General features: G+C 42.2%; 1 protein-coding gene across 1 annotated transcript in view; it reads right to left on the reverse strand.

Moving 5' to 3' along the window:
- Window positions 1-21,840, reverse strand: part of TCERG1L (transcription elongation regulator 1 like) — a 211,944-nt gene that overhangs the window by 22,142 nt on the left and 167,962 nt on the right. The window contains exons 6-9 of the mRNA XM_056849627.1: window positions 18,961-19,055; window positions 14,005-14,093; window positions 6,582-6,736; window positions 874-943 (exon numbers count right to left, since the gene is read on the reverse strand). Of these exons, the coding sequence (XP_056705605.1) occupies window positions 874-943; window positions 6,582-6,736; window positions 14,005-14,093; window positions 18,961-19,055 (409 nt within the window). The remainder of the gene's footprint in view (window positions 1-873; window positions 944-6,581; window positions 6,737-14,004; window positions 14,094-18,960; window positions 19,056-21,840) is intronic.

Here is a 21,840-nt window from a genome sequence, read left to right on the forward strand (position 1 = left end):
TAACAATGTCTTCACCTTAACATATCCAAGTGGTCTTCCTAGTTTCATCCATATTCTTCCAGTTCCTGGACACTACTCACAGTTTGAGGAAGCTGTGAACAAAATCCCAAAGGGTAGTTTATAGAGTTCCAGGTAACTGTTGAATGGATCTCTCAGTTACTAGTTTCTATTCCAGAGCACAGCACAAACAGTGCAGCCCCTTGTCTCAGCAAGCCTGTGGAAAAACCCCAACCTAAAAGAGCTGAAGTTTAGGCCGGTATCCCCACCTCTAATAGTAAAATCATTCCATTGGCATTTAACATTGCAGTTTTGGGGAAGGAAATTCAAAGGGGGAAATTGGCAATTGTATTTAAATGGATATGTTTTATTATAGGTTTGGTGCTTGCTTCATTAAGAACGTCTTAATGCATTCTCATCAAATATAGTTTGGCATCACAATAAATTTATACATTAGTAGGTAGAACCTAACTTACTCCTGGTAAAGTACAGTCAAATAGGATGGGAGGGGCTGTACAGAAGCCTATATAAAAGGCATTAATGTTTTTGAAATGTATAGTTCTTCCCTACAAAATTATCCACTCCTATTTTGACCTGCATACTGCCGCACAAATTATTCTTGGACATAATTGTTCATTAGGAGTAACATGATTTCCATTGGCACAGTGCCTATTTCTGAAATCCGGAAGCACTTTCTCCATTTCTGTTCATAGAGAGACCACCTACTCTGTGTCGGGGAAATTAATGTATCCCAGATATTTTGTAATTAAAAGAATCATGCAAAAAATGTGTTTTTGCCAGCACTAGATGTTAATATATCTAGTGCTGGCAAAAACACATTTTTTGCATGATTCTTTTAATATTACCAATACTTACCTATTTCTCTTGGTTTTGGTACTGTGATCATCATTTATGTCCTCTGGAGAAGAGCCATCACTTCTATCTGCTAAAAGGAAAAGCACATAGTTAGACAAATGGTCAATATGCCCTTAGACCACATGCTGTTTAACTTCTCTCCCTTTATATTGTTAAAATATATATTTGTCCCTTTGGTCACTAAAATGTCTTTTAATAGTCTGTACTACAGATCCTGAGGTCAGAGTGAGTCTTCTTCACTGTAAGTTTCTGCAGTGATATTTGAACAGTAGGTAACCCAAAAGTAAAAACGTAAACATAATCCTGTAACATTATTGCATTAAATTGGAGAAGCTAAAAGATTTATTTATTTTTCATTTCAAAGAAATTCCTTTTATTCATACAAAGCTGAAATATAAAATCACTTTGCAATTAAACCTGACACACTGTGTAATAATTGGCAGCGTGATCAATCTAGATATTATTGAGTCTCAATGGTTGTGATGACCACTAGTTCAACTGGCTTTAAAAGGGGATTAGGCAAGTACAAATTTATGGAGGATATGTCATAAGAACATAAGAAAAGCCATGCTGGATCAGACCAAGGCCTATCAAGTCCACTCCAGGAGTCTGTTCACACAGTGGCCAGCCAGGTGCCTCTAGGAAGCCCACAAACAAGATGACTGCAAAAGCATCCTGCCTATGTTCCACAGCACCAGATATAATAGGCATGTTCCTCTAATACTAGAGAGAATAGTTAGGCATCATGACGAGTATTCATTTTGACAAGTAGCATAGATAGCCCTGTCCTCCATGAACATGTCCCCTCTTAAAGCCTTCCAAGTTGGTCCATGGATATTAACAATGATGACTAAAAAGAACTTCCATGTTCAGAGGCAACAGCCATAGGAAGCTTTGGCCTCTATGCCTTGCTAATAGGTAGGCTGGAAGCACGGCATCACCACAACATCACTTCTGGTTATGTGACCAGAAGTGACAACATGACATTGCCACATATTATTTCCACCAAATCCTCCCACTGCTGCACTGGGCAGCAGCATGGGGTAGTGGGTTGGAGGTCTCCCACTATAGCAGGAGACCTGTTCCCTTTACTTGTAGGACCTATGGAGCATCTGGCTGGACAATGCATGAAGCAGAACACAGGACTAGATGGACCACTGGTCTGATCTGTTCTTATGTTCAAAGTTAATCCCCATTCCCATCTTTAAAATCTGTACATGATTATTTCAGGCACAGAAATGTAGAGTAGAAAAATCATTTGGTCCCTAATACTGGCCTCTATATTAAAATGAACCACAAAAGAAGAGTAAACGACTTTATGTTAGATAACATCTAGCTTGCCATGCCAAAACCTAGGCAGAAAAACTCAACTGCTAACTTCAAGGTGAAGATTATTTTGCTGCGTTGGGGCAACAACTGTAAACACCCTTTTTCTTTGGTTACAATTCTCACTTCATGCACTACTGGAAATGAAACAGGACCTGAGTTTTAGAATGCACCTGGTATGGAGGCTTCTATACAGAAAGAGGGTCCCTAAGAAAGGCTTTTAACTTCAAAACCAACACCTTGAATTGAGCCTGTAAGGCTACTGGCAACCAGTGCCATTGATCAAAATTACTGCACCTGATACAATAAAACATACACTAAACATGCAATTATGTGGGGGGGGTGGAGCTGCTTAAGTGCCGGCGTGACCCTAGCACCAGCGTCCATGCCACTTGCACCATCCAAAATGGCACAGATGCTGGCACAGGGTGATTTACGTTGGCTCCGGGAGCAACACAGCAGCATGAGGCTCGTGCGCCAGCGCTGCCTCCCTGGCAGCATTTTTCCACCACGAGTGTTCAGGCCAGCATCCGGGGGGTGTTACAGGGTTGTTCCTGGGGGTTGAGCTACCTTTAGGCAGCTTCCAAAGCCCTTTTGCCTCAGGAATGTGCCATTTTGCAGGTGTCACTACACCTGCAAAATAGGTGACATAGCCTCATGAAACTCAATGGGAGATTTTCTCCAGGTTTTTTTTTTTTAAGTCCATTTTTTATTTTTATTCACAGCCCGGGAAGCCTATCAGGAGGTGGTGCGGCTACGCCATCCCTGGCTGCCAACTAAATACCCCTCCTTAGGATAAGTCTGTTTATAAAATGAGTCTGAAGTTTTACTTTGAATTTTTTTCACAGATTGCAGTCTGACATATTAAATTTAATTTGAGTTGCTGAATGCTAATCCTGGCCTAGGCATACTGTGTTGAACAAATGGGCAGCAATGTCCACTTTGAACAGAATGATCACAAATTGCTAGAATAACATCTACAACTCTTTTTTCCCCCAGGAGGGGTCAGCATTATCAGAATTGACAATCTGCTGTAGAGGAGGACCTCTCATTCAGAGAAGAGTTTCCATGGCACTTTGCAGTGCCACCATATTTCTTCTGAGACCTAGCTTTGGTAGCTTCTCCAATTTGGGTTTTCTTTGGATGTGCACACCACACTATCCAGAGCTATCCAGAATTCTTTTTTTACAGCTTTTCACCTAGTTCTCCTCTCCTCCATTTGACCTTCACACCAATCCTGTGAGTAGGGTTGCCAGCCTCCAGGTGGTGGCAGGAGAACTCCTGCTATTACAACTGATCTCCAGGCGACAGAGATCAGTTCCCCTACAGATAATGGCCGATTTGGCAATTGGACTCTATGGCATTGAAGTCCCTCCCCTCTCCAAACCCCGCCCTCTTCAGGCTCCACCTCCAAAATCTCCTGGTATTTCCCAACCTGGAGCTGGCAACCCTACCGGTGAGATAGGTTAGGCTGAGAGTATGCGACTGCCCCAAGGCCACCCAGCATGCTTCCATGGTAGAGCAGAGATTTTAACCTGGGTCTCTGAGATACTAGTCTAACACTCTAACCACTAAACATGCTGCGTTTCTAATGATAGAATAAGTCTAATTTTATCTGTATAAAATAGTGCCACTGGCTTAAAAAAACCCGTGCTCCACGGCCATCAAGGACATACAAAAATCTACTGCAAGTTATCTAAGTTAAGTTGCAACACATTAGCAGGCATCTGAGACTGAACATCTGTAAAACCTTTATCACCCCGTAGGCCTCTCAGAGCTGTCTAGACAGACTCCATGATACACTTAAAAGCTCTTTGTCTCAGTGTGAGAACAGATAGATCGGATAAAGAGGATGTGGAAAGCTAAGCAGTTTAGCAAGGGTGCTGCTGGAATCATCCACTTGCCAGAATTAAATAGAACTTGAAAACATATTCTCCAACAGCAACATAACAAATATACAAAGTTCAAGCAGGTCTGCCTGATATATTATTCAAAATGGAAAAAAAATTTTCCCTCATCCTATTTTCTACTAATGTTTCTACTAATATCTAACTCAAGTTACAATGATATATGATAATGGAACACCATCAAATTCTATTGAGTTACATAAAAGGGAAACAGACATGGAAGAAGAAAGGGGGGGAAAGATTTGACATGAAGCTTCCGGTTACAGCTCTGGACCATTTTATGCCTCTATTCAGCCTTGAAAATTGAACACCAATATCAGATCCTCTGCCCTGTTCAACTGCTACAAGCAAGGTGAAAAGAACAGATGTCACATAATGCCTAAAAGATAATAGCATAGGTACTAAGACAATTTGAGTTCCATAACTGGAATGCCACCACAAAAAGTCCTCTCTCTGATGACCACAGAACCAAAAGTGCATGATGCTTCCAATCAACAACTCAGGCAAACATCTAAAAAAATACAATGGTTGATGATGTCAAAAACTGCCAAGACACCAAGGGCGAAAATGCATGGTCGCTTCAGCCTCCTTTATTTCCTGTCTCAGCCAGGATTCAGCCAGGATCGAACACATGCGTTTCGCCGAATGTGCAAGAGAATCAACAGCAACGCTATCCATAATTCTCACTTGGTACAGATAATCCAAAGAGTAAACAAAGCAATTAAGATTCTACAACCTGGACAGAAATCAGAATGAAATTAGTCTAGATAATAAGTGTCCTCCAGAAGAGTCTGGAGCAGCAATACCATCACACTCTTGATGAGTTTACCTAAGTAGGAGTTGCCAATACAGAATCATTTTTATTCATCCGTATGTTAGTTTACATTGTATGTAACTCATTAAATATTTTCTTAGCTTATGCTATTTGGTTTTAAGGTTTTCACTTATAAATGGTCCCATCATTTGGGCTACCATGCAAAAATTGTGTGTGTGTAAACTGCTGTCAAAGAGCCCCGTGGCAGAGTGGTAAGTTGCAGTACTGCAGTCCCAAGCTCTGCTCACGACCTGAGTTCGATCCCAACAGAAGTTGGTTTCAGGTAGCTGGCCAAGGTTGACTCAGCCTTCCATCCTTCCGAGGTCGGTAAAATGAGTACCCAGCTTGCTGGGGGTAAAGGGGAGATGACTGGGGAAGGCACTGGCAAACCACCCCATAAAACAAAAGTCTGCCTAGGAAACGTCGGGATGTGACGTCGCCCCATGGGTCAGGAATGACCCGATGCTTGCACAGGGGACCTTTACCTTTTTTAAAGTGCTGTCAAGTCACAGCTGACTTACGGCAACCTGGTAGGGTTTCAAGGCAAGTGACTAACAGAGGGAGTTTGCCATTGCCTTCCTCTGCATAGCAACCCTGGTATTCCTTGGCGATCTCCCATTCAAATACTAGCCAGAACCGACCCTGCTTAGCTTCTGAGATCTGACAACATCAGGCTAGCCTGGGCCATCCAGGTCAGGGCATGCAAGAAATAGGGTGCACGTACTATTAGATCCTTAGAGTCGGTTTACACCAGGCCTGCACATTATGACCCATCAAGTAACACAGCCCATGAGGAGGTGAATGTGGGTGGTGAATTGTGTTTGGTTTTATGAATGGCAAGTCATGCAGACAAATTGTTCATGTGAAAATCAACTCTAAATGAGATGTACATTGAATTTTGATCTTGGTGAAATACAAAAAACTAGGAAAATTATGTTGGATTTTTTTCCAGTAGATGATAAAAACAATTATGATTTAGCTACAAGGTTGATGTTTAAATATATATATCTAAAATATGTCAGTGAGAGTAGAAAGTATTCTTCCTTAGTGCCAAGAATATCATTTAGGAGTCTTTGGTGTCTGAGGATTGACTATCAATGCCACATTTGGACTGAAGTAACTACATTTCTGCCAGCTCTTCTATCATTCCAATGAGATGGACCTTTGAGATTTGTTTCCTACAGCTGGGTTAAATAATTATTATTACAGGGCAGCTCCCCTGGACAACATGGTCAAGAAGACATCTGGGTAAAAGAAACTATGCTGAGATATTTGTAAAACACATGCTTGAAATGTGGCTTCATGAAATGCAAACTACCAAAACCTGTTTCAGCTAATAGACCAACTAATAATATTTTGGCAGAAGTAAATCCCATTGAAATCCATGGAGCCTGCTTCCTTTGGAACAACAGGATGAATGTGTAAATCAAGGATTATTAAGCACAAGAGTACAATGAATTCTTGGCTCTCTTCTAGTAATAGGAAAATGCCAGCCCTAATCTGAGACTTTTTATGATAAATCAGAATTTATCACCAACCAAGGATAACAACCTGAACTGACACAAAAATGAACATTCAATTTACAACCATTCAACATTTTACCAGCTCTTTCATGTGTCATTTGAATTTAAATAGATTGAAATAATCACAGCATTAGTTACTTGCTGAAGTTTCCAGTTTGCGTTTATGAGGTGGGTCTTCAATGATTCTGTTAATATCACCGCGATTCTTTAGATCCACTGGTTTCTCCCATACTGACAACTGCATTGTAGGGTTGAAGAAGAAGACTCGGTCATCTCCAGTCCAGACTACACACCTATTTTAATTAATAAACTAGGCTTAGATAATCTCAAATACAATTGGGGGCAAAAATTACTAACCATATAGCTAAATGGCTATTTTCTGTAAGTGCATGCTACCTGCACCCAAACATAGCTTGCTGTACCACTTCTACAAGATACGTCCATTGGGAATGCTCCTGCAGGTGATTCCATCATACGTAAACGCATTGCTGATTAAGTGGTTAGAAAGCTGAGACTTCATTTGGTGGGCTAAGATCTTAAGCAAAATACCATGTGTTATGAATGCTTATGGCTGCAATCTTAAGGGGGGGGGAAGCTCCATAGGAGCGTATGACCCCGCGGTGGTATCTGTGCCACTTTACTATGGGGCACACACCAGCCCCGGGGAAGCCATAGAGCTGCACCGGCCTCCACTGCCTGTGCTCCCACGTCGGCAGAGTAATCCCAGAAGGGAAATCCCACACTGACATGAGGGGGGGGGGGTTTCCAGGGCATTCCCAGGGGCAGAGCTAATGTTAGCTTCCAGACCCCTTTCATGCCAGGAATGCCCCTTCACGCTGCAGTGTGGCTGTGCCAACAAAACAGGTGGCGGGAGCCTCGCTAAACACAATGGGGGATTTTCGGAGATTTTCTATTTTCTTTTCTTTTTATTTACTTCTTTTGCAGCCAGGAAGTCTCCGAGGAGCCGGCGCGGCTGTGCGGCTCCTAACTGCCATGTAGCCACCCTCCCCCTCAGGAATGGGCTGTATGTCAGTTTATAACTAGACTTTATGAGAGATACTTTAACTTAAGTAAAATAAAACCATTCTTAAATGTAAAATCTGATTGCAATGTTTAAATTAATTTTTGAGTTTAAATTCTGATTTTATACAGTGGAATCTTGATGACAAAATTAATTGCAGGATCAAAAGCTGAAAATATTTCCTGACATACGAACTTGGGGACAGAATTTTTTTTTAAAAGCTTCTTAGTGCATTCCTGACCTTTGAGGGTGAAAACCCTTAGGAGGCCAGGAAGGGGCCGTGCTGATGTTGTACCCTCCCCCCACACTGGTGTCTCTGCTACTTACACTGGCATTAGTGGCCCCAACACTGGCAGGGAGGTCCCAATGCCACCCTCCTGGCACTGCCATGGCAGAGCCTCCCCAGGACACCAGCGTCCCACCAGCATAAAGGCCTGCGCCGGTGTTTGGGGTGTGTGTTCCAGCATCCTGGGAGGTGTTACTGGGGTAGGGCGGGGGAAGGAGCTGCCGTTAGGCAGCCTCCTGTCCCCTTTCGCCCCAGGTATGCTGGTGGCGAGAAGAGCGAGGCTGCCTCGCTTTTCTCAATGGGGGAAGGCTTTTTTTGAGCTGCTGGCGGCCGTGGAACGGCTTAGGAGGTGCCGCAGCGGCGCCTCCTCCCCCCCGTTCCCAGCTGCCAGCAGCTCAGGAATGCACTGTCTGTCAAATACTCCACATGAGATGTACACAGCTGAGGTTCTCTCATATCTGATAGGTCTCAAATAGAGAAATGTAACTGGATGCGGGAATGAAAATTTAGATATCCAACAACCATAAGAAAAATGAAATTTATAGCCAGAACCGGTGAATGCTGAAAGCCACAGCTTATGTAGTGGGAAGAAGAAATTATCATACAGTAAATGCTGAATAATTAAATGGTTACCCAAATCCCCCAGATAATTGATAAGAGTGATTGTCTATAGAAATAAGCTATTTTCCTAACATTTTCATACATATTATGTGTCATGAAAGGTTGGCCTGCTATTGGAATCAAAATTAAGGACAAAACATGAAAGGCTACATTTCAAATATTAACATTTATTGTTCTCTAACGTACTGTTCATATTCTAGCTACAGAATCATCCCATAAGGAACGTAATAAAATTCAGGGGGAAAAGGATTTTTGTTTTGTTTTTCAATGATATGGTCATTAATTCTACCATCAACACTATTAATCCTCTCAGAAAGTGTAAGCGCATCACTGACCAGAGTCTTTGGCTCCCAGTATATCACTGTGAAATTGACAGAAAGTTTTAGAAGCAAGAAGCCAAGTTTCTATAAACATCATAGGCATGGGAGCATGCACAATAAAGTGTTACCAGTTGATGTTAGATATGGTGAACAAATCAGCATTTAATTGATTTAAACTTCCCATTTTTGCTAAAGTATCAAGGTTTTATGATGCAAACGGGCTCTGAACCTGCTATAAGTTGAGTGCCCCCATTAAATACTGAACGGTACTCCTGTTACTAGCATCAGTAAAAATCAAGGAATGCTGGAATGATGGCTCTCTAGAGATCTCCCCAGGCAGCAATCAATGTGCCTGCCTTGTCCTCCTATGCCCAAGCCGGAACCTATTTTCGTTCATCTTCCTTTGTTCTGACCCATTGGCTGACTGAACTCTAGTCAGCCCTGTCAAGCTTACACAGCTAGTGACTGACTCAGATGAATGAAGCCTACCATGTGCTAATAAATGTCCTGGTTTTGTGCTTGGCACAATACAAAGCGATCAGTTATTGGAAAGGGGATCAGTGATGTGCAATAGCTCAGCATTAGCTGAACAGTAAGCACAACAGCCTGTGCACATTAACTAGAATACAACATAATTCATGAAAATCCTGCCCTTGTGGAAATTATATATCCACTTTTGTAGATGAGTACTTCAAATAAGGAGCCTATTCTTTCTTGAGGATCAAAATATTGCAGGAAAAAAAATTAAGACTTTGTATACCTCCATTTATATATGTTTTCCCATCTACAACTGTGATCATTTTGCAGACTCTATTCCTTAATTTAGAAGAAGAGTTGGTTTTTATATGCCATGCCAACTTTCTTTACCACTTAAGGAAGAATCAAACTGGCTTACAATCACCTTCCCTTCCCCTCCCCACAACAGACACCCTGTGAGGTAGGTGGAGCTGAGAGTGTGACTAGCCCAAGGTCTCCCCGCTGGCTTCATGTGTAGGAGTGGGGAAACAAATCCAGTTCACCAGATTAGCCTCCACCACTCATGTGGAGGAGTGGGAAATCAAACGCGGTTCTCCAGATCAGAGTCCACTGCTCCAAACCACCGCTCTTAACGTCTATACCACGCTGGCTCCCACATTTATAAATGCACATTAAAAAAATCCACATGCAAGTATAATATCGACCAAAGAAAAGACAGCAGGTATATGTTCACAGATCTTTCATGATGATAAGGTATTCCAATGTAACAATTTTCATGTATATTTTCCCATTGTACAAAAATATCTATTTAGAATTAGAGTTTCTAAGTATGGGGGGAAACCTCAGAACTTATTAAAACTTGAGGCTATTAAAATATACTGAGGTAAAACCTCTCAGCACTCCATGTAGATTAATTTAAAAAGTAACATAATTGATCCTTCATCTGCTCTAGAATCATGTATTCAATCATTTCATAACCCACTCTTTCCTCCTCCTAAATTCTAAGATTTTGGTTTATGACTCAGATTGTCCCCATCACTTTGGCTGATGGGAGAATTCATTTCCAACTACAAATGCATTCATTGTGTGGCCAGCTGAAGCCTAGGCATTTATCTAATAAAAGCAAGGTAATAACTTAAATGGAAATGGCCCATTTCCACGTCTGATTGAAAGACCAAGCAAACACCTCTGGAGAGACATTAAAAATGGAACCAAATGGCAGCTCCCTCAAGAAATCTCTTCACGTTTCCATTACTAACCCAATTTGACATTTAATTTAAAAATTATCAGTCTCATCTCCCAGCATCACACTTTGCTTGTCCCTATTCAGCATAATAAAGGTTTCAATTATTCAAATGCAAAAGTTACAGTAATTTTATTTCAATCACAGGGCAACTAGTTAAAAATGGTGGTAATAGTAGCATGAGGAACATAGGGTGTTCTTAAAATTAAGGACAGAATTCTAAGCAGATTTTACCAGAGCATGTGTCCTATTGAATTCTGTGGGACATATTTGGGAACATGCTGCAAGGACGTTTTTACAAGTGCACTGAAAATATTAATTCTTTGATGTGATGTTCTGATTGTTTTCTTCACCATCTATACCTGATGTAACAGCTCTAGTCAGCAAAGCTATTTCTGCAATAAAGTGTTACTCATTAAGATGACATAGGAATTATTTTTAGTTATTCTTATTAGTGTTTTTTTTTTTTATTCTTAACTAACTGCTTCAGTCCAAGGACCATGACCATTTTCAGGATGGGGAAGAGCAAATGGGGAAAGGTGATGTACAATCATACATCCATTCTGGGATTGTGTGTGTGGAAATCCATGCTGAATCAGATCCATGAACAGATGGCCGTTGATCAATGTTGATTATGGTTTGATTCTATTAAAATTGTTTCAGAATACCATATGTGTACAATAGGGCTGGGCATATTGATAAACCCAAACTGAAAATAAACCCGAAAAGGCCTTTTCGGCTTCCTTCGGGTTTAATTTAACCCAAATATTAAAACTGGCAATAAAGCCGAACCTGGATAGCCGATTGCCAAATCAGCCGAATAGGTATCCGGCTTTTTTCAGCGTCAGCTTTTCCCAGGCTTTTTCCTATTGGAATTTTTTTTAATGAGCTCTGGGTAATGCATTTTTTGAGGTAGAGTTCCCAAAATTTCAGAATAGCTTCAGGGGACTCTACTTGCATGAACCCTGAAGTTTGATGATGATTGGGTCAAGGGATACAATTTTATGGGGCCCCAAAGGAGTCACCCCCCTTCCTCCATAGAAAAGCATGGTCAAGTTTACAATGCTTTTCTATGGAAGAGGGGGTTGACCCCTTTGGGACCCCATAAAATTGGATCCCCTGACCCAAACTTTACCAAACTTTGGGGTTCATGCAAGGAAAGTTCCTTGTGGCTACATTGCAAATTTGGTGACTCTACCTCAAAAAATGCCACCCCAGCAGAATTTTAAAATTACTTACTTTTCATAGTCTGTAGTGGCCACTTCCTCACCAAAGGCTCATGGGAAAACTCAGTCTCCTATGAATGCTCACAATGGGCCTGCATAAAGCTATGGGGAGCAATAGCTTTGTGCAGGCCCATTGCAAGCATTCATGGGAAATTTAGTTTTCCCATGAGCCTTTGGCAAGGAAGCGGCCATTACAGACTATGAAAAGTAAGTAATTTTAAAATTCTCCCGTGAACATTTTTTAAGGTAAAGTCACCAAATTTGATGAGTAGCTGCAAGAGATTCTCCTTGCATGAACCCCCAAGTCTGGTAAAGTTTGGGTCAGGGGGTCCAGTTTTGTGGGGTCCCAAAGGGATCACCCCCTCCTCCATAGAAAAGATTGTAAACTTTACCATGCTTTTCTATGGAGGAGGGGGCAACCCCTTAGCGACCCCATACAATTGGAGCCCCTGACCCAATCTTCACCAAACTTTGGAGTTCATGCAAGGAGAGTCCTTTGAAGATACCCTGAAAATGTGGGAGCTCTACCTCCAAATGTGCCCCCACAGAAGCTTTGGAAAAAAATCCCCATAGATGAAAATGGGCTCGAATTTTTTCGGTAAACCTAGAAATAAAGCCAAATACCCCTTTACCGGTATGGGTATTCAGCTTTTCCCCAGGTTTACCAAAACAAATCAGGCCCAATAAGGCCAAACTCAAAATTTACTGGTTTTGGGGTTTTTTTGCACAACCGTAGTGTATCATAATGTGTTCGCTGGAGAGCCAGCGTGGTGTAGTGGTTAAGAGTGGTGGGCTCTAATCTGGAGAACTGGGTTTGATTCCCCACTCCTCCACATGAAGCCTGCTGGGTGACCTTGGGCTAGTCACAGTCCTCTCCGAACTTTCTCAGCCCCACCTACCTCACAAGATGCTACTGGACTCTTGCTCTTTTCTACTGCTATTGACAGACATTCAGCCCATTCCTGAACAAGGCAAAAAGGCAGTATAGTGGGGAGGGGAAGGCAATTGTAAGCCACTTAAAGGTAGAAAAAAGGTGGGTATAAAAATTTCTGGCAGGGTATGAGTTTTCATGAGCCACAGGTCACTTCTTTAGATACCTGAAGGGCATCTGAAGAAATGAGCTGTGGTTCACAAAAGCTCATACCTTGCCAGAAATTTTGCTAGTCTTTAAGGTGCTACTGGACTCTAACTCTTTTCTACTGCTTTTTGGAATGTTTGACAAAGATGCTTGCAGGAAAGCAACTGGGGAGATCAAAATGGGGGGGGGAGAATTGCTATTTGTATTATGCTTTGAATGCCTGTACAAAGACAGTGTGAGCAGGGCAGTCTGCAGAGAAGCAATCAAACAACTCACCTTTTTCATTTGTTTTAAGCTGAACAACCCGGAATCCCACTCAGCCAGCCTGCTCTTGCTCCCGAATGACATCCTAGCATATGCCAGTTGATGTCACATCAACCACAGAATCCATCAGAAGCATGGAGCCAACCTATGAGTGGAGAGGGTTTGGCATCAATTCCAGGTTTTTGCTAGGTGTATTAATTTAAGCGAATTTTTTGGCATGAATGTTAATACAAGAATGTACTTTTGTAAATGTGCTGCTTTTGTATCAAAAGAGGCATAGAAGAAGATGATACTCCCTAAAGGTTTGCTCCATGTTTCAGGGTGATTCTGTGATGGATCATCTGATGGAATCAGCATGAAGCTCAACGGATGTAATTCTTGATCACCAAACCCATCATGACAGCATTTCCCGAGAGGCAAACCAAATCCTAGGCTTCTTTCAGAGCTAGACCTATCAATTTGGATTTGCTTTTTGCTGCACAGACTCCAGCGTTTAAACAGGTATGAGAATTTCACATATGTCTTTAGCCTTCTTTCTAGTTAGATAATTAAAAGTGCATAGAGTGGTGACCCAGTTTGAAACTTCAAGTTTGAAACAGCTACAAGTATAAATATTTCAGTAAATATATTTTTTTAAATCTCCCCCCACCCCATTTTTGTGCAGTTATGTGAAGCATGGTATAAATTCACAATGGCCATTTATAAAAGAAAACAGTGAACCAGTATAATGTCCAGGATTATTATTTTTTCCTTTCCTTTCCTTTCCTTGTATTAGGCATGGCAAGGTAAGTCATGAACAGAGCAATCTTAAGAATGTTTTCCTGGGAGCAAGCCCCATTGAGTAGACTTTAGTAGGATTCTGCGTAGACCTGTTACAGTGGCATCCTAAGCAGAGTTTTACCTTTCCAAGTCAACTGAAGTTAGTGGGCCAGGAAGGGTGCAACTGTGTTTAGGATGGCACCGTAATTTATGCTTGACAGCGGTACTTATGGTCAAGGAATGAGAAACAGCCTACATCTGCTTACCAAGGAGATCCTGGAACTGGAGTGGACGCCACAGGCTTGTTCACATTTGAAGCACTGCTATCTTCCGGGAACAGTTTTATAGAACAACTCTTCACATGGAAACAAATAGAGATGAACCAACAAAAAGGCATCGTTAACTCTATGAGCTCTATTTATTCATGTTAATCATATTATTTTGTGGCCATCCCAGCGATGCATCTCTCTACACATTAGCTAGATTAGGCTGGGGGTGGGGAATTAGAATCATATGCCAGTTGAGATAATGAGGCAATTGTTCTTCCATACTTATCCCCTAGAATAGCATAGCTTTGTCGAAACCATGCAATCGGAATTTAAAAAAATGGAAGAGATTTGTAACCGAAAAGAACCAATTGACTCAATGTTATGACTCCATTCTGTTGTGTCAAAACAGATACAACATGAAGACATTATTTTACCATTTATATTAAGGAAATGAGGCTTTGAATGTGATATTTGCCACAGTAGGTTAAAAAGATTCTCTCAGTGCCCATGGGGCAGCAAAATGCCATGAACAGTTATTGAGCTTGATCAGGCTGGGCTTGGGTTGGAGAAAGAATTAGAACCTGTTTCCCTGAATCCAAATGCAGCACTCTCCACTGCAAGTGCACTATACGTGCTCTTGAAGACAACACGAAGCTTGCCTTCAGTAAGTCACTTTCTGCTGGCATAAACACTGAATTTGTTCATGGAACAAATGTAAGGTTGCCAGCCTCCAGGTGGTGGCTGGAGATCTTCTGCTATTACAACTGATCTCCAGCCGATAGAAACCGGTTCCCCTGGAGAAAATGGCTGCTTTGGCAATTGGACTCTATGGCATTGAAGTCCCTCCCTTCTCTAAGCCCTGCCCTCCTCAGGCTCCTCCTCCAAAATCCCCAGGTGTTTCCCAACCAGGAACCGTAAAACCTAAACAAACGGTAAGTTCATCATTTCCTGAAGAGTGCTTGAATAATATAATATATACAAGCAGGAAGACATTATTTTGCCATTAATATTAGGGAGATCAAAAAAATATTTAAAAAGAAAAGAAAAAAATATTTAAAAAAATATGTTAGGGAGATGAGGCTTCGAATGTGATATTTTCCACAGTAGGTTAAAAAGATTCTCTCAGTGCCCACAATGACTTGTAGGGGTATCTCATTAATCCCCCCTGCACTATTTCCTATTTCCTTCCCTGGCAGTCCTCATAGCCTCTCCTGGTTTCCTGCTTACTTTTCTCCTTCCCACCTAGCAGCCAACCTACCTTTGTCTGCACCCCCTGTTCCCTGTCCCCCCTAACCCTCCTTCCCTGGCCCCCCTTCCCTGGCCCTAATCCTATCCCTCCCCTTCCTTGGGGTAGGTGGGCCCAGTCCAAATGCCGTGGGCCCCTAACCCTCCTTCCCTGGCCCTCCTTCCCTGGCCCTCCTTCCCTGGTCCCCCTCCCAGGCCTCCGTTCCCAGTCTTACCTTCCCTGCCCCCCTTCCCTATCCCTTTTTCCCTGTCCCCACTGCCCTCTTTCCCACCTTCTTGCAGAGTCTACATGGGGGAAAAATTATGGCCCAGGTGTGCAATGGTGGCCACCAGGCCTAGTTTTACAATGGAGAATCCACAAGTACTTGCAGGGGGAACCTTACTTTCCCCTCTATCCCCCCCCCTCTATTTCATCTTTCCTTCCTCCTGGAATCCCACATTCTCACTTTTTCTTGCTTTTTTTCACCTTCCCACTCACCAACCAACCCAACTTTTATCTGTCCCTCACCTTTGGCTATATTGATATTTATTTACTTCATTCATACCATGCCTTTTTCCACTATGGGGACCCAAAGTAGTTTACATAATTCTCCTTTCCTCCATTTTATCCTCACAATAACCCTGTGAGGTAGGTTAGGCTGAGAACATGTGACTGGCCCAAATTTACCCATTGAGTTTCCACAGCAGGTGCCAGAACCTACATCCTGTATCAGTAGCAAGATGGCATCCTTGGGTTCTAGCTATATGGATATGGTCCTCCAATAGTCTCTAAGGACTCAAGTGGGCTGTGGGAGGAACTATGCATTACTGAACCATTCCCTCCAACATAGAGCGAAAACACATGGTCACTTTAGCCTTCTTTAATCCCTGTTTCATCCAGGATTCAGCCAGGATCGAACGCACATTCGGCGAAACACATGCGTTCGATCCGGGCTGAATCCTGGATGAAACAGGGATTAAAGGACGCTAAAGCGACCATGCGTTCTCGTCCTATAGTGTAATGCTTAGAATTTTGGCCTAGGATGTGTTGTTGTGAGGGTTAAATAGAGGAGGAGGGATCAAGGTGTGCAGGCCTGAGCACCTTAGAGGAATGGCAGAATAAAAATGTAATCAATAAATAAATTGGTGATCCAGTACCTAACAGGGAATAAAAATCTATAGACAGTGGTTCCTGAATACTTAGGTTTTTTAAATTCAATAAAGAAAATGAAAGAAATGGCATGATTTGGACTAAGCATGTTCATTGCCCTGTGGAAATGCAGAATATGGTGAGGATAGTTGAGTACAAGTTAGAGGGGAAAAGAAGGAAAATAAAGGAGTGAGGCAAAATTGGCCTGTTTGCATTGCTAGCCATTTATAGGGTTGCCAGGTTCCTCTTTGCCACCAGCAGGAGGTTTCTGGGGCAGAGCCTTAGGGGGGTGGGGTTTGGGGAGGGGAGGGACTTCAATGCCATAGAGTCCAATTGCCAAAGCAGCCATTTTCTCCAGGTGAACTGCTCTCTATCAGCTGGATCACTTGAATTAGCAGGAGATCTCCAGCTAGTACCTGGAGGTTGGCAAACCTAGCCATGAATAATATCATGGAAAAGGAGATTTCCAAATAGTTTATCCCCTTCCCATAATTCTTTGTCAACTCTCAACTTTTGCTTTTATATTCCATTTAAATTCTAAAGATCCTCAAGATCAACAAATCACATCATAGTATTTATCCATCCAATCTTTGAGAAGACCTATTGCAGTAATTCTTCAGAAGATTAAAGCTAGTTCATGAATGAATGAACAGCATGTCTATAAGGGCTATTGCCTGAGAGTGATTAATAAAACAAGAATACACTTAAACAGTCTCTGCATCTTCAAAATTACTTAATGGAATTTTAAGTATTTCGGTGTCTCATCTATCCACTAGTGATACTGGGGACATACAGCAAAGGTGATCTCAAAGATCATGCTTCCATGAATGCATAAGAACTCTCCAAGGCCTCCGGGAATGTAAGGAAAAGAGCAAGGACACCTGTTCAACCTTCTCCTAAACAAAACAATAGCAAATATTTAGATTCTCTAACTTGGATCCTATACCATGCAGAATTCTCTCTGGACACTGTGGAGGTTGTCCTCTGTTGAAGAGACAATGCCAGCATTAGCATACCCTGAAGTAGGACCCCTGCCAGGGCCTCCTGCCTCTGACCCCCACCCATGCACCTCCCCTGCCACCTCTCTGCACCTGTCCTCCAAACTACCCACCATCTTTGCAGAAGGGCATGTGGGTGGTGCACAGTAATGATACTCTTGAGGGCAAGGGCAGCAACTCTCCCCTCTGCATACACTGGCCAGTGCTGTTGTGGAAAGGGTGTGCAGGTGGTACAGGCAGCTGAGTGTGGGCGATGAGAGAACTTGCAAGCGGGCGAAGGGTGCACATGCAGTTGGGGCATGCAGGTGTGGGGGCAGAAAGGAAAGCATGAGGGGGCACTGGTGGTATGCAGATGGGGGCCTTGGGCACTGTCTGCTCTGGCCCCCCAAAAAACCTGAACCAGCCCTGCATGGAACCAGCCTTTGGCACGAGGCTCTTCTGTTTGAACCACACCAATGTTTTCAAAGAGCCCCTTATGAGCAACATGAGCAACACATCCTGAGGAGGAGGACCGCCTCCAGAGCACCCAAAGAGAAGAGAGCATGGAGCAAAGGTATAGGATCCAAGTCTTCAGAAATGTAGCAAGAAGTTGAAAAGTAAAAGGAAGAATTAAGAGAAGATCATCTTAGACTGATGTACACTGAAAAAAAAAGTAGGGACATCCTTCTAGTGAGTTGACCAGACGGTGGAACTTTAGTAGTTAGCTACTCTGTATAGTAGCACAGTACTTGTTGAGCTGTTTATCTCTCATTAATGACTTGAACAAATGTATGGTCTATTACAAAATGAACATTTCATAAATTCAGTGAATAGGGATGTGTGCTGGGTCATTTAGTGATCTATGCTCCAATCTGTTTGGGTTTCAGAACCAAATTATGAAGGGAATGCTAAGGAACTTTTCGAGGCTGAATCAGATCAGGGCCACGGTGTTGGGGATGTGTGAGTTTTGTCCTACAATTTTTTTTCCTGATTGGCTTTGGGAGACTTTTAAAATTGGAAGTATGCATCAGAGAGGAAATGTTAACCCATTTTCCTCAGTTTTGAGGCGTTGATCAAATTTATCCCCTCCCTACAGCTGTTTCACAGCACCAGACTAAGCAGAGTTATATTCTTCTAAACCCATTTACTTCAATGGACTTAGAATGGTACAGCTCTGCTTAGTATCACACCTAATCTTTTAAAAAGCCCATAAGAGACTTTGCTTACCTAGTCTGGCACTTACAAAGAAGGAGGACTTGCAGGGAGGATTGGTTATATTGTCAAAAAGCACCTCCATATTAAAAAGTTATTAAAAGGTAGCACACCAGGGAAGAGCCTTCCTTGAGCAGGGACATTTTATTATGGTGGCTAAGAAAAGTTTTTCATAAATGAATAAATAATGGAAGAATGTTCAGCCAAGAGGTCTTCAGTGATAGAGTCCCAGGAATTCTGCACCATGGGATCTATCTGAATGTGTGAAATGACCATTATGTCTGACTCACCAAGACAAAGCCATGATACAGTCAATCTTTTTTACAAAATGTATTTTTCATCACTTCAGATCAACATCTTTCCAAATGAGAATAAAAGGAAAAAACAAACCTTCTCGTCTTCATTCTCTGTTGGCTTGTTTTGTATTTCAGTATGCAAAATCAGGGTCGGTGGGCAGGAAGTCCTGTTTGATTCTTTGCCTTTATCTGAAACTGAAAATAAGAAATAAATAAATAACAATACAATATATGTCTGTATCCAGTCATTTAGAATTTTTAGAGTTCAGTTTGAAAGGCAAAAGTCAAGCAAGCAGATGGTTTGTGGTTTAACAGAAATGTGTAGGAATTATCAGTTCTACAATATTCCAAATGAATTATCATAGAGTTGGAAGGGGCCAACTCTATGGGGAGGGGCTGTGGCTCAGTGGTAGAGCATCAGTTTGGCATGCAAAAGGCCCCAGGTTCAATCCCCGGCATCTCCAGTTAAAGGGACTAGGCAAGCAGGTGATGTGAAAGACCCCTGCATGAGACCTCGGAGAGCAGCTGCTGGTCTGAGTAGACGATACTAACTTTGATGGACCAAGGGTCTGATTCAGTAGAAGGCAGCTTCATGTGGTCATGTGTTCAGCTTCATGTGTTCATATGGGCCATAAGGCCATCTAGTCCAACCCAATGCAGGAACAGCCTAGAGCATCCTTGACAAGTGCTCATCTAGCCACTGCTTGAAGAATGCCAGAGAGGGGGAGCTCAGCACCTCCATAGGCAGCTGATTCCACTGCTAAACTACTCTCCTGTAAAAAAAAATTCCTAATGTCCAGCCATTACCTTTCCGCCCATAATTTATACTCATTATTGAGAGAGGATGGAAATACATTCTGGTTAGCAACACAGTTCTTGGTTAAAAGGCACATGATGAAGCTAAGTAGGGCTGGTTGTGATCTGTGCTTAGATTGGCGGGTGGAGATAGGTGTGCCAGTGTTGTGCCAGTACACATCACTTTTGGTGAAAAACCAGAACTGACATCATTATGTCAGGGGCGATGTTCTAGGATTTGCCCCAAACTCTACTTTCAGGCACATTCTAGAGTGTTGCCTCTGACATAATGATGTCACTTCCTTTTTTTGCAGGAAGTGATGTTGTGCAGTGGCGTAATACCGCCCGCCTCCACACACACTATTATTCTCCTGCTGGCCTTGGAAATGCTGGTGGGGAATGCAGGCAAGGGACACTGCAGGCAGCCACTGAAGTGGGAGACCTGGCATGCCCAGTCCCAACAAAGAACAGATGTTAATTCTGAACAAGGCACCTATAAGATAATGTCATTGTTCTGGAAGCACACGATAAAAATGGCAATCAAGAAGTGAATTTCTGCCTCTGGCATTCTTGGTGACTCTTGTGTAACAAAGAGAATGGCTGTAGGCATGGCTGCTGGTGTGATGTATCAGCTGTGTACACAACAAAGAGCAAAGGAATCACAGTCACAATTCTGAGCCTTCCTATGAACATAAAGATCTAGCTTCTGCTGGCTCTTAGGCTAGTTAATCTCACTTTCACTCTGCAAATTGAGATTCGTGCTGGGACAAAACCACTGTCAGAATGTTGGCAGATACATTTTCTCAGGGCTAGGGGCATTTCCCTTGATGCTTGGAAACAAAAGACTAGAATTTCTTCCTAAGCTTTCTAAAAATAAATTATCCACAGTGGAGAACAGGATAAATCTACATCAAGAGCTTCATTATTTTTTACCCTACCCGTTAAATATAACTTTGAATAATTAGAAAAACTCACAGAAATTAACATTAATTCTTTGCAAGAGATAAAGATGTATCTTATCTTATTGCAGAGAGACAGACAGCTTGAAAAACAATCCTTGATCCTGTATCCAGTTTTAGAATTTATCTGATGTATTAATATTTTATTGTACAGCAAATGGAAGATAATGGGAGGTTAACAGGGGGTCAAATGGAGAAAATATAATCCTCCCCACTGAGAAGGTTGCCTTTCTGAATTCATTTGTAATTTAACCGGCACAAGATTTACAGCGCAATCCTAAGGAGAGTTACTCCAGTCTAAGCCCATTCATTTCAATGGCCTTAGACTAGAGTAACTCTCCTTAGGATTGTGTTGTAAGAATCTTACAGAGTAACCATATTCCAAAAGGGACAGTGTCCAGGACAACCAGATAGCAAGTAGGTTCAGTTTGTCTCTACTGCATCCATAATGGGCTTATTCAAACATCCATTAAAGTGGGTTATAATAATGTACTGCTTACCCACCTGCAGCCTACGCACAAATGGCACATGCATAAATAGATCTTTACACATATAAATTAATACGCAGTTTTAACCCTACAACACTGGGGTAAGTGTCAGCATAGCATATTGGTTAGGGCAGGAGCAATCAATCTTTTTAAAATTTTATTTTGCCTAAGTGCCAAAATCCAGGCAACATCTACTTGGGAAGATGTTGGTGGGCAGAATTTGGGGTTGCCAACCTCCAGGTACTAGCTGGAGATCTCCTGCTATTGCAACTGATCTCCAGCCGATAGAGATCAGTTCACCTGGAGAAAATAGCTGCTTTGTCAATTGGACTCTATGGCATTGATGTCACTCCCCTCCCCAAACCCCACCCTCCTCAGGCTCCACCCCAAAAACATCCCGCTAGTGGCAAAGTGGGACCTGGCAATCCAAGCAGAATACATGGGAGACATCTGGAAGCTTATGGTTGCTATTTCCGCCTGAAGGAGTATTTCCATCATGCTCTTGAAAATTTCCCACAAAAGCACCAATCTGGCCACTATGGATACAGAATCCCTTTACAAAGATTCCACACAAGGACAAGACATCAGGAATTTGTCATTCCTGATAATGCCAGATCTCACACACAAATACTTCAGATTTGGGAGTATTCTACATTTTCAGGTACTAAAGGGCCCCACACTATGGAAACATATTTACAGCAGTTTTAGAATAACATTTTCTTAGCAATTATC

Source organism: Euleptes europaea, chromosome 5 (genome assembly GCF_029931775.1).
Source record: "Euleptes europaea isolate rEulEur1 chromosome 5, rEulEur1.hap1, whole genome shotgun sequence".
NCBI lineage: Eukaryota > Metazoa > Chordata > Lepidosauria > Squamata > Sphaerodactylidae > Euleptes > Euleptes europaea.